This window comes from Morone saxatilis, unplaced genomic scaffold, assembly GCF_004916995.1.
Source record: "Morone saxatilis isolate NCDOM2014 unplaced genomic scaffold, NCSU_SB_2.0 Contig3, whole genome shotgun sequence".
NCBI classification, from domain to species: domain Eukaryota; kingdom Metazoa; phylum Chordata; class Actinopteri; family Moronidae; genus Morone; species Morone saxatilis.
The window spans coordinates 7,694,107-7,708,111 of NW_023339873.1; the positions used below are offsets into that span (position 1 = coordinate 7,694,107).

Sequence of the window (14,005 nt, forward strand, 5' to 3'; positions counted from 1 at the left end):
CACAAACACACAAACACACAAGCATGGGCACAAGTATGCATTCATGCCATGGTTGTAAGCCTTTCATTAGCGAATATGCTCATGTGATGTCAGTGGGCTGGCATAATTAAACTCATATACGGTTCAAATATTTTTTGTTGCTATATTTTGCCCAGCAGTAAGATGTGACTACGTAGCCTACATTCAGTCAAGTACAAAGTAAAAAGGTACAAAAAAGGTATTTGTACTTAACATAATACTTTTTTATATACATGTATGCAACTCTACTTCTCTGCTACTTTATTTTAAGAGGAAAATATTGTACTATAGTTACTAGTTACTAGTTTTGACCATTTTATTAAGTATGATGCTTTGTTATAGATACATAAATTATTTCAAATTAGCTCTTTACCAACTACAACAATAAAATGCAGTTAAGTTAATACGTCAATAAAAATTCGGAAATAATATAATATGTGATAACTCATCACTGACTGGGGTCTTTCTGGCATAATACATTAGCCTTTGATACCTTAAGTTAACTTTGCTGATAATACTTTTCATTTGCTACTTAAGTTAAGGATCTGAGCACCTCTTCTGTTCCTTATTCTGCCCTGTCTTCCTCCTACTTTTTTTCTCTTTCTCAGTTTTCATTTTTCTCTCTTTCTCCCTGTTTCTGCTTTCTTATTTCCCCACTAATAGAACTTCGCAAAACTAAAGCATAAATACTACCAAAAATTAATGAGAGGTGATCTGGGAGTGTCAAAAGAGCATCATATGAAAATTGTAGTATACATGGAAAGTACCTCTAGGCAAACCTCAAGCCCTGTGTGGTTTACAACAATGAACGTGTGTGTGGCGACAGGAGGGATGGGCGGCAGTGCAATAGCTCTGGCAGGGTTTCATAAATCATAAACACTTGGAGCACCGCAAAGCCGCGGCCTCTTAGGATACAGACTCTTAAAGCAGCTAATGAGAGGGTGAGGTCTGCCCACAATTAAACCCAATCCAAAACCTCACACACTTTCTTGCGGTTGTCGGTATTTGCAGACATCACCACAACTACACAAACATTGAGGTAGTGGGGTAAACTCTGGCACGTGCAGGGAAGGATCGAGCTCATGAAATGACTCAGACAAAAGTAAGTATAGGCATGTGCATGAACACATGAAGCATGCAGCTCTGAAAATGAGTTGATTACTGTGTGGGAGGAGGGAGGAAACCTTTCCATGAGACTGATTAGGTTGTTTAATACGTTTTTATTTATTATAGTAAACCCACAACATTTATAGTACATCTAAATTCATTGTCACCAGACATAAACAAGCTCACGTATCTAAGAAAGGCGCTTTAAAAGTAACATTAAAAAAATCAGTATGTGCAAAATCATCATTACTGGAGTGTTCCTAGTCAATCTTTTATCATTCTTTTCCTCTAGGAAATTCATGTGTCTCCTCTGTCCTTCCTCAGTGTACCTGCCTGCTCTATTACTCTGCTCAGCTGCAGGTGAACCTTCTGCAGCTCCATCGCTATGGCAACTAGGGCCTTTTCCATTGTGGCCAAGTCCAGCGGTGAAGTCACTTCCTTCTCCTTCAAGACAGATGGGAGTGGCTTCATTCCCAAGCCTAATGCTGCCCCCAAACTTCCAGGTATCTGTGTTGGTTGGTGTCCCGTCCTGCTGTCTGCTGCTCCCGATGGCACCACTCTGTGGCCTCTACCTTCCTCCAGCCACTTCAGACGGGCATTCGCTTCAAGGCTACTGTGCAGGAGTTGCTGCAAGGTAGCGTTTAAGCTCCTCTCCCTTTCGGCTTCCTCCTCCTGGAGCTTCACCAAGCCTTGTTGTAGCCTGACTCTCGTCTGCTCTGCTTGCGCCCTGCATGCTGACTCCAGGCTTGGTAGACAGTGCTGGCATGTTCCCTTGGCCAGCCTGTCCACCTGGGTCCTGAGAGACACCATTCCTCCGCAGCATTGTTCCAGAGATTCCAGCAGCATGTTCTGTCTCATATGGGAGTCCTCTAGCGCGATGAAAAGCTTGTCCCAGCGGGAGAAATCTGCAGCCTGACATGGTGTGGTTGGAGTTTCCCCTGCAAACAACAACCACAGGGATGCATCAATTATACAGTCCCACTGTCAACTGAAAAGTTAACATTAACATAAACCAAACATAACCAAAATATTAATATTTGTTGCATTTATTTAAGTTGGTAACACTTTTTAATACAGTGTAACTTCATTGTACAAAACAGGTAAAATACTTACCAGCTTTTACAGGAAACAAAACTAAAGCTTTGGGGAAATGCTAACATATATAATATGCAACCAAAACTGTAGGGATACAATGAGGAAGAACATAAAACATATATTGCAATGCTGGGATACACACAGCAAAGTAATTTTTTGGTAAGAATCTCTAAAAAACAGGGATTCAAATCTTGGAATAATGAGGGTTGTTAATTTATGTAATGCAGCAACTTGCTTATAGTGGACTGCTAGCCCAGTGCATGGGAGATTTAACCTTCCAGCAAATGTTTTTTGGATTGAGTACAGGTAGGCGTTGTTCCTTAAAGATGAAGTACTCATAGTGATTAGGTAAGGTTTCACCAACAGAAAATCCTTGGATTTTTTTTTATGTCCAGTCACACTAAAGCATACAACATACAATTTGTAGAGTCACACCTCTAAAATGCCCAGTTGTTACTCCCCATTGTCTTTATTTCTTCCTGGTACAGGCTAATTTATTGGTACCTGATCCAAGTTACACTGTAAATCCAGGATGTATTATTAAGTGCTACAAATAAAACGTACAGTATAAACATAGACAAACACACATAAATTCACACAACAACCTATAATTTACATACGCAATACAGTAGTTCCATCTACAGGAGTACAATTCAACATACAGGGAGTGACGATTAATATTTTAATTGTAAATTTTGAATTGAGGGATTTCAAAGCGTTTTCCCCTAGCTCCATTTGAACATGCATTATAGCTAAAGTTAAAATGACCTATGATCTGATATAATTACTCTATTTTAATATGATCAGACAGCTAGATAGTCATGTAAAATGCAATTCCTCTCTACGATGGATGAACATGGTATCATCTGCATAAAATGTACATCATAAATGTTTGCCGGCAGAGGTGTTATATATGTATATATGAACAGAAGTGGACTAGGAAAAGACCCTTGCATACCATTGTTACTTAACTTCTAAAACAAATAAATCAATGTGTTCTGATATATTTTCAATCAAAACACATGAGAATCATTTTATTGGCTCAATGAAATTAGAGATGGCAGCTGAGGACAAATTCTTCACAATGAGCCATCTGTTCAAACAAGCAGGGAACAAAAGACACAAAAAGGATAAATAAACAAAACTCACCCCCCTGCTGATCCTGAGAGATCTCGTTGTCATAGTTGTCTGCGTTGTTTCCTTCATACTCAACCTCATTCACACACAAGGATGCACCCACGAAGCCAAGCACACACAGAATGCGCCAGATCCTGAATGCAGGCATGATGAAGCACTGAATGTGTTGCTTTTAAAAATATGACAAAAGTAGCTAGGTAACATCGGGTGTGTTTGTCACCCAGTTTTCTCAGCTCTCCTCTTTTCCTCGCCCCCTTCACTATATGTAAAGCTCTTCACACTGAGTCAACTGTTGTGGGTGCTGAGTTTATAACGAGGGGAAAAGGAGGGAAGTTAAAGAGGGTGGGACAGATGGGGTGCTGTGGAGGTTGTGTGAGTAATGCTTCAGTGGAGGTAATATGTCAAAAGTCAAACTGAGTGGGAAATAGGGGCATTATGGGGAAAGACAGGGAGAGTTACAGGAGTATAGGGAAAGCTGGGGGGGAAAGAAAGGGATGGAGGGGAAGGAGAGAGACAGAAAAATGAAACAGGGAGAATGGAGGACCCACCAGGCAGAACAAAAAACAGTTTAAACATATGTTTAATTTGCTTTAAAGAACGTAACAATCATCTCTTTCTACTGTACAGCCTTATTTAGTCAGTTCTAATGTTAGCTAAAGGTAGTGAACTATGACTCGGTCGCTGCACTTACAGTGGGTTTAAGAATTTATCATTATCCCGTAATTGTCACTTGTGTCTGCTGTTCAGCCAGAAAAAGTTGCCACAAAAAAAAGGTTCCTAACTTTATTGTAAAGAGACAGAAACAGATAGAGATAGATATTCGTATACCAAAACTTCCCCTATTTACAGTCTTTCTGGAGATTTTTTTCTACCTGTAAGATAGCCATGCTGTCAAAATTACACCTCATAATACTGCATTTACACACAGTTAGGTACTGTATATACCTAAATTGTAAAATTCATTTATTTTTTTATGTTTGCAAAACATGACTGAAATCTAAAATATGTCAATTTTTGTCACTACAAGAAGCTATTGTTGTGCTTCATTCTTAAATCCTCTACAACCATACATTGTTTCCACAGGACATTTCAATCCACACACTCTTAACCTTTTTACTGATGACTCAGACTCACTCCCTGCTCTCTACATCAACACCAAATCCCTTAACCTAAAAAAAGTTGCAATATTGCAGAGTTAGGGATGTATTTTAAGCTTTTAATTGGTTGGTTTTTAACCACTTGAAATCAAATTTTGTTGCCTAGCAATGCTGAAATGTGCCTTCTGGCTATGATTGCATTTTGTTGCCTGGTTACCTTGTTGATTAAACATTCCACGAGGAAGAATTAGGAGCTATAGGACTCTTAGCAAGCACGGATGACCTTATTCCTACAGAGAGCTCTGGTCAACAGGTGTTAGGGGTTAAGCAGCAGAAGTAGCACGTGTCAAGGTCAAAGGAAAAGCCTTGACCTTTTTACTCTCTGTAGACCTCCCGATCGAGCTCCCCCTGCAGATGTCAGCATGCCTGCCAGTAACTATGTATGATTTTCTGTCTGGCAGGCTATAATTGTAGCAGAGGGACTAACTGGGATGGGAGCAGGCAGGTTTATCTCAGGAAAAGAGAGAACCTGCAAAGGAAGTGATGGACAGAAAGTGAGTGAGATAGAAATAGGGGAGATGTGGATAATTGGTGAGGAAAGGTACAGAGGGACAGAGGAAGAGCTTATATTTTTTTCCTTTCCTCATTGCGGCATGAGTGTGTGCATATTCTTGGCCCAGTTTCATAAAATGTAATAATAAATAATAAGTAGGAAAGCAATACGTTAGAACTTGCAGATGTGATATAAAATTCAGTGTGTATGCAGGTTGGTGTTGTCATCTTGTCCTCGTTGGTGCCCATCTGAGTCATTTCCACCTTTTACTCTATAGGTCATCGGTCTATTTAGGTCATCATATGACACCATAAAAGAGCTACATTTATCAGCAGCCACCAGACGCTGTTTACCACTCCCACCTGCACACCACACCTACAATTAGCTGTCACACAAAACACTCCCAGCTGGCAGTGAGGGGGAGGAGGAGTGATGAGAGATGAAGGATTGACGAGAACATAACAGAGAGAGGAAGATGGAAAGGGAAAAGACAGAGGGGTAGATGATGAAAGATGGATCTAAGGAGAGAATATTCCTCGTGTATTAGCACTAATTTTATTCAGAGAGAATTAGAAGAAAAACAAATCCTGTCGTTTGGCTTGTCCTGACGAAACCAGAGACTCAAGGGAAAATGGGACAGTGGGTGTTGTCAGCAGAACTTAAATTGGCTGAAAACAGATGGTTTAAAACAGCAACAGGACTTTACTGATGAACAAACCACATACTAACACTAACACGGCAAAGTCAGGCAACACAGGCCAGTTTTATGAGAACTGGGTGTATCCTTTTCTATCCCAAATATGTAGGAAGGGGTGGAAGCCATGGGCATATGATTGAAATACAGTATGCTGTATAATAGAACCATTGTAAGAACATATTAGACTTATAATCATGTATATGGATGTTAAAAGGGGTGTATTAGGCGATGATTATGTTATTGGTTAATGCTTTTCTAAAAAAGAAAAGTGAGAGCCAGTTAGGATTCAAAATAATAGAAAAGTCTTTAATACTATGGAAGTTGTCCTGCTGAAGCTGAGGTGGCAGTAAGGTGGTTTAGCAATTATCTCTCAGGTTGGACTCAAAGCATCAAAGTAAATGGGCAGAGTTCAAACTGGTACTAAATAGAATACCTCAAGAATCTGTGCTTGGCCCACTTTCATATTCTCTTTTCATAAATAATTTAGGTGTTAATGCACATGAAAATAATATTATTGTGCAGATGATGCAGGTTTGAATATCTGTGGATCTTTTTGCCCAGATGCACTACTACAGTCCACCTCTAATATTTTGCTGAATGCACATAAGTCTAAGTGGATGTTGTTTTCTAATGCTAAGAAGAAGCCTATAGTCATTGTGAACAATGTTACAGTTTTGGACAATACTCACATAAACTAGTATTTGGCTTGATTAATATATCTGATTTGCAGACAGACACAAATCCTGTTTCTCTCTTAAAGCTAGGAGGAAGCAGATCGCCACTACTACTTTTACTGACTCTTAATTATGGTTTATTTGTTGTGTATGAATGCATTAGCACAATGTCTCCACGTGTTGAACTCTGGACATTGCAGTGCAGTGAGATTTGTAACCAAATCAAAACCGTTCACATATCAAAGCCTTCATGTTTTTTAATGAGGCTCCAGCCACTAAAAATAGTCTGCAAAAGGAATTCAAATGTATTAATTTGATATTTTTAGAAACATTTAAAGCCAGTGTTGTGAAAACTCTATGGTTAATGACTCCATTATCTGTCTATCCTCATACTTTAGCCTAACATTATAGTATTGTTTTACCTGTTATCTGATTTTGTATTGTTTTGTCTACATTTTTTTATGCTGCCATCTCGGCCAAGTCTCTCTTCCAAAATAGGTTTCCAGCATCAGTGAGGTTTACTTGTGTAAATATAATTAAATAATATACTGTACCTATCCATACATGTATTATCTGTCTGTACCTCTCAGGTAGAGGACCTAGCCAAATATAATTAGAAACATCCCAATTCCCTTTATCTGCTTCCATAACTCACTCATGTCAGCCAGACCTGCAAAACATCATTCCAGCATCTGCTTCCTTCCTGTATCACACGAGCTGAAAATCACATGAAGACCAGAGAGCAGTCTCTGCTGACAAACAGGGTGCATACCGGAAATTATAAAAAATAAGTTGGAAAAAATAGCAGGGACTTGGTGTATCAGTGTGGCAGAAAAGCAAGCAGCCATAGACAGACTGAGGAGAACTCTATTCTTGTTTTGCTGAATCACAGGAAAGGACAGGAACAAAACAGTTTTTAATCTGTCTTTAAGCACTGGCTGTGCCTCCTGTGAGGCCCCTCCAAAATGCAGAGCCGATATAGTGGTGCGATATAAATCTTTATGATGTTATTGAACCACGGTCCTCCTGACTCTACTCAGATCAATAGCACATAACCTGCGCTTAATCAATCTAATCTGTTTGCACAGCTTCAGATAGGATATAGGTGAAGGCAAAATACAGGAGAAACACATACACAGACTTTTGTCAGTGTTTTTGGAGTAATATTTTAATGTGCCTGCATGTGTTGGGGTTGTGGTAAATGTCATACACCAGCAGACATCATTATCCTGCTAATATAATAATAATGCAATAAGTGTAGCAAGCCAAGGTTAACTGCAAGCTGCACAGTGTGTCAGGATGGTTTTAGATAATATTAGACTTGGGCTGGGAAGCCTGATCAAGACCTCAACGTGGAAATGGTTGTGTGTGTGTGTGTGTGTGTGTAAATCTAGGTAGGGAGGTTTGGCTGGTATATGAGAAAATACACGAGCAAATGGCCAGCAGCAGATTTGATTGAGGAAATAATAGAAACACCTCAACTGCAGAACAAAGACAGAATCCACACTTGATATGGACTGACATGACATCACTGTTTGCAACATTTATTTCCACATTTTCACATGAATCAAGGCAAAACTCCAACCTCGCACTGACATCAGCTCAACGTACAATATGTGACTGAATTATTACTGCATTTACGTTTAAAACTGGCAGCAACTAGACTCGTGGATATTGCAGCTATCCATACACACACACATCCCTACGTATTGGGAGAAAAGCGAAGAGCTTAGAGCTGGTGGGTGATTACATCAGTAAGGCCAGTGCTACATTAATATGTGTGTTTCCATCCAGGGTCCCCAGAGTGGACCCACACCACAGTAGAGCAGGGCAGCCCTCATGAAGAAAATTAACAACATCTGGAAATGGAAACTGCCCATTTTACCTAGTGGGGGCTTTAAGGGGGTAAAAGGGTAAAAGTGAATATGTGATTTGACTGCATGTAAAGGGGGAAACACCCAGAGTATGTATGAGGAAACATATTTTATACCACAGCATAAAGGTCCTGTTCAGCTTGGTGTTTTGTCACCTCGCTGGACTACCCAACGCACATATAAGTGACATGTTTTATATGGAAAATGACCTCAACTTGTAGAAACACAAGTCGAGAGGTGGCAGAGACACATACATATACACACACCTCTCTTTGAAGGTGTCAGGTTTGGGGAAACTGTAAACACACGTGAATGCACATGGGTCACTGACATACATAAACACAACAAACACACAGAGACACACACGAGCTGTTGTTTTCACACCAACACAGATACACATACACTTGGCACAAAGCTTTGTTAGTTCTTTCATTTCGCTAAATGTAAAAATAAAGATTTAGTTTCACAGACTGAAAACAACTTGTCACAATCGCACACTGCAAATATGAGGCTAGCAAATATTACAGGGTAGACATCCATTACATCCATTGCCACAAGAGGGGACAAATACTCAACAGTCATCATCTTCATACAACGTAAATAATATATGAACATGGCTAAAGGCTAAAATTATTGTGGCACTATGTCGCGTTTAGAGAAATAAGCACTTCACATTATCTTCCCTATGGGATTAATTAACTTTTCTTTTTTTTTTTTACTGTACCATGTTATAATGATTGTGTGTCTGTGTCTGTATTCTTGGATCTACATTTATCACTGGTCTAAATCAGCTGAAGCGCCAATCCCAGCTGATATGTCTTTGTCCAGGTTTCAAATCGCCCGCCAGACATTAGTCTCTACTGAACCACAGACTGACTGTCGGTTGAAGACTCCTGGACATCTTCTCCATTAATGGTGGCCAGCTCGCTTGCGGATGTACGGGCTGTTTGGGGATCAGCGGCCACGCCGTTGGTTGTTGAGGTCTCAGTAGCTACTGCATCTGCTGTGTGAGACTCGTTTGATGTTCCACTGAGTTCAGAAGGTGGGGAAGCAGTTGTTGTTATTGTTGATGTTCTGCTGAAGGCTGTGATTGGATCCCTTGGGTGACCGTCTGAATTCGATGTTCGGACATCATCAAATGCTGGATTGGCCGCTGAATAATAGCTGCTTGCCTGGCAGTCAGTAAAGAAGGTATTGTTGTTATTGTTGTTATTTGTCTGATCAGGTGGCTGTGTGGTTACAGAGGAATCTTTTGTTGTTCTTTCGGTTGCGTGCGGTGGATTTACGGTCCATGAGTCCTGGTCGAATTCTGGAAGTTGGTGGACGACTACTGGGATTGGAATGACTTGATTTGACTCGACAGGCTCATTGGCTACATGGTTGCTTGTTGATGGCTGATTACCTCCATTACTAATTGCCGACTGCCAGTTATTGGAGCAGAGGACAGCTGGAATGCTGCTGGAAGAAACAAAATCATAACCAACCAAATTAATTTGCTTTAAAGATTATTCTCAATAGTCTTGTGTTCTTTGTGAGACCAGATGTCCTGGCTCCTACAAATAACTTTTTGTGGTAAAACTGAGCATCTTCTTTCCCAACTGGGTTGTAGCTTTGACTAAAATAAATTGAAACTGATTTTGCACTACATACATTCTGTAGATGTATTTGACTTCTGATTTTACCATTAATAAAAATCCCATATCTCCAAATATCAACTTTTATATGCTTCGTAAAACAGTTTTATGACATTGTATTTGCCATTTAATCCAATAGGTATTTTAATTGTTTATATAGTTTAACAGATAGTAGAATTTTGTCAATCAATAAAGAACAGTTTGTCAAAACAGCCATAATTGGAGGTTCGTGGTTTTCACAGGAAAGCTGTGAATTGTAGCAGTAGTAGTGACGTGTGAAAAAACTTAATTTTAAATTCAGATAAAACAAACAAAAGTTTTAAAACATTAAATTCCTAATAGCATAAGGAAGCAAAAATGAACTTCCATACCTTATTTTAGTTCTATAAAAGAAGAAATACAGACCTGGCTAGCTGTTTCTGAAACTCCTGAGCATGTTGGTTGCACTGGTCGAAGTAACACGCCTGAGCCTCCACAAAGTCAGTCAGGCTCCGCATGTGGTTTGTCTGGAAAAAAACAAACATCAAAGGACACATTAAATATAAGACAGATGGAACTATATAAAGGACTTTGCATTACATTACATGGAGCATAAAATAAAAACGAATCCTTTAGTGGTAAAAATGTAATTTTTACAGATTTGATTCTCTCTATTTGAGAAGATTTGAATGACAAACTAAAGTAAATGATTCATCTGTTTTTTATTTTTATACAGTTAATGTTACAATTGTTGCAATAAAAAACCTATGCAAAACAATGATACACACGCTTACCAAGCTTGAGAGATATAACATCTTATTTTCTATCTTTCTATGTGTACATACATGAGTGTTGCTGATTCCTTCCACAACCTGTCTTGTAATTTCTGACTGCCGATCGAACAGACTCTGACAGATCCTCAGCTCCATCTCTGCCTACACACACACACACACACACACACACGGACAAAATAATCTTTCTAATTATGTCCAGCTTTTTTTCCTGAAAATTTCCCATTAGCAAAAACCAAATCCCTGAAGGGCTTAAGTCTAAACTGATCAACAGAAAGAAAACTATTACTGCAACAGCACCGTAATGAATTCTATACAATACTATAATTGCCGTGTTAACATAGTTTGCCTCTATTACAGCAGAGAGTCAGCCAGTCTGCATGCGAAGATAAACATGAACTCACTTGAGCGATTTCCTGAGCCCACATCTGATCGGACGAGAGAGACAGAAGAGGACAAATGACTTACTCAGTAACCAGACAGCAAGTTTATATGTGCCTGTCGACGTTCGTGCCTCTTTAGTGTCACTGACCTTCAGCCATTTAACACGGAGGAAGCTGAACATGTAGGAGACATGAGACATGTAGTCGTCGTCCCGCGGGTTTGCATTCAGGTTCTGACAGACAGACAAGGAAAAAAGCAAGGGATTGATCCAGTTTTGATGAATATACTGAAGAACACGGATACGTATATGATAGTATGGCAAGGGCAAAGTTTCTATACTCACTCTGGCCTCTCGTTCAGCCTCGTGGGCTTTCCTCACTCTGGTATTAGCTATGTCCAAGTCCAGACGCTTATTCACCAACATCCTGCGCTCATCCTTTGAACAAACAAACACACATTTTAAAAATAATAATAACAATAACTGGTGATTATGATTGGTGGGTGTATGTGTTTATGTGTTTATTACCTGTATGGCTCTGTATTCCCCCTCAGTGAAACTCCTCAGAGGGGTGAGAAAGTGGATGTTAGCGCTTTGGACAAACTTCTTCTCTGCCTCGCCAAGCTGCTTCTGAACCTCTCCACACCTGACCAATGCCATTCCTTAACACAAAACACAGTTGTTTTTTCTCTACTACTGCTGTAACGTGAGCCATATTGTTCAGAACCACATTATCCACATTACTGTATACTCACCATAGGGTGTGTTGGACCCCATCTCCAGCCCAGCCTGGATCATTTGGTCTCCCAGTACCTCGTGTGCGCGAGGCCGAGGTGGCACGCTCCAATCCAGATGCCCGTACAGCCGGTCTTCTAACCGCGCTCCTGTTCATCGCAGATCAGAGAGCCCAGTTCAGGTTCAAAGGTTATCTTTTCTAAAAAGCCACTGACTATTTATTTTGATATTTTATATTCAATGCCATTGGGCTACTACAAATAACTTCTTAATATCTGACCTGAGCACACAAACAAATCTCACAAAACACAAATGGGTGTCAGGATAATGTATGTTAAAAGAACATTTAATAGTCAAAGCATCCCATTAACATGCAAATATACAGGCTAGTCAACCTCCTGCATTATTTAATACTATATCCTAATAGGAAAAACACTATATGACAATATGAAACTAAACAGCAGGCAGCTACTTGCAAAATGCTGGTCCTCGCTATAAGCCCATGAGGTATACCTAAGGCTGAATAGCTCCCTTATTTGATAGATTACAGACCACATCCACTCATAACTCCATTAGCAGAGTTAATTGGATTCAAAAGAATGACCATCCCTATTCATCTGAACAGACCCATTACAGTCAAAGCAAACAGAAGAGCACACAGGAGATGCATTTATTGTAAGAGGGCAAACAAACTGGGTCCCAGAGCTAAAGATTCATAGTCATCAATCAGTGGTTTTATGCAGACCATAATGGATAGTGCCCACTTGTTGGTGATAGATCATGTCTGTGGTTTGGTTTATTAGGACAAAATGTTTCACTGGTTAATTATCTACACCTTTATTTACTTACTATATATAGATCATTTCTCTCCATGGATAAGCTAAGTAGTTAAAATGGAGTTTAGTTTATCTACAACAATACAGTATAACAAGGATTAAGACATCAACTAATTCTAAATGTATACATTACGATTTTATAAATGAAGGACTTTTGAGTGTTCAATTAAATTCAAGACATATTTGACTTTTAGGACAAGTTAGACAACTGCAATAGTAAATAAACAGTAACTAATACCAGGGTTGGGCTGCAGTAAAACCTCCGTCTGGGAGATTATCTGGTCTGTCCAGGTCTTGGTGGCGTCTGCACGGGCCAGCAGCTCCTCCAGCCCGGGGTCCAACTCCGTCTTGTCCGCCTGGCCAAGACTCTCCCCGGTGTACTGGAGCGGAATTAACATAATAACACTTAACTACAATACAACCACTTAAATAGATATTTGCTACGCACTTTTTTATTTTTATATCATTTTATTATTGACATTGACGTGCTGTAAGACAAACACTTCATGTCCCAACACCGTTATTTAGGGTGACTTTAACGTTTAAACTGTTCATTTTAACAGTTACTCATTCTCCGGTGGTCTTCGTACCTGAACCGCCCGGTTGATGAACTGCCCAGCATCAACCGCCAACCGCGTCAAATCCATGGCAACGTCCCCAAGGTCGCGCGCTGTCCTCCTCGGTGGTCCAACGCGAAGTCAACGGTCCTGGAGGACTGAGCGAGCGTTAGCTATAAAAAGCCCCGTGACCGACAAGAACAGTCAGTTGACCTCGTCATGGCCTCAACCGTTAACCACCACCAACACTCGCCGTTAGCCAGATTACGGTCCGTTAACACCGACGAGCCGAGCACATGAAGGTGGACGCAAGTGGAAGCACCTGCGCGTACTGTTGACACTTTATCCTCCGGCCATGCTCAGTGCTGTTTCTGACAACTTGGCTGCGTTTACTACTGATTTACAGCCTCGGTTTGGCGGTAACGGCAGACTTTTAGTACACCAACGGACGGTCGGCTAGTAATGGCCGTTTGACGTGTAATGTATATGTACCGTTGTCTGCTTTTTAATTTGCTGCCTCAAACGATAGCATCACCGCAGCTTTTAACGTCTGAATTATTTAAAATACCAGTACGTTAGACAGCAAACTAGCGGTGGCAGAATGTATGGATTTAAAGTTAGATAACTTAACTCTCTTACTGGGTGAAAACACCGAGAAAAAACCTTAATAAAGATATCTTTATGATGGAAATAGAAGAGCGCCCTAGATTTCCGGTTGCCACTTTCAGAATAAAAGCATAATCTCTACAAGCCTACGCCACTCAATTAATGAATTTACAGAAAAAAACCCCGAGACTATCAGCTGCAAAACATCAACATTCAGCAGTTTTCTGTATTAA

The 14,005-nt window shown here is 40.0% G+C and overlaps 2 protein-coding genes across 3 annotated transcripts; both read right to left on the reverse strand.

Annotated features, from left to right (window-relative positions):
- Window positions 1–1,224: 1,224 nt before the first annotated feature.
- LOC118337279 (pentraxin-related protein PTX3-like) lies at window positions 1,225–3,625 on the reverse strand. The gene is made up of 2 exons (XM_035674230.1): window positions 3,370–3,625; window positions 1,225–2,063 (listed from the first exon to the last, which is right to left on the reverse strand). The coding sequence occupies exons 1-2, from the start codon at window positions 3,503–3,505 to the stop codon at window positions 1,423–1,425; spliced, it is 777 nt and encodes a 258-aa protein (XP_035530123.1). The 5' UTR covers window positions 3,506–3,625; the 3' UTR covers window positions 1,225–1,422.
- Window positions 3,626–7,901: 4,276 nt separating this feature from the next.
- Window positions 7,902–13,853, reverse strand: LOC118336656 (endophilin-B1-like). 2 transcript variants are annotated; one of them, XM_035673320.1, is made up of 10 exons: window positions 13,200–13,853; window positions 12,848–12,989; window positions 11,794–11,922; window positions 11,567–11,700; window positions 11,384–11,476; window positions 11,189–11,272; window positions 11,061–11,084; window positions 10,711–10,800; window positions 10,292–10,392; window positions 7,902–9,707 (listed from the first exon to the last, which is right to left on the reverse strand). In XM_035673320.1, exons 1-10 carry the CDS (start codon window positions 13,254–13,256, stop codon window positions 9,110–9,112), a joined length of 1,452 nt encoding a protein of 483 aa, XP_035529213.1. In that variant the 5' UTR covers window positions 13,257–13,853; the 3' UTR covers window positions 7,902–9,109. The 2 variants fall into 2 exon arrangements, with proteins under 2 accessions (XP_035529213.1, XP_035529211.1); XM_035673318.1 differs by having other exon boundaries at window positions 7,902–9,710.
- Between the last annotated feature and the right edge of the window lie 152 nt (window positions 13,854–14,005).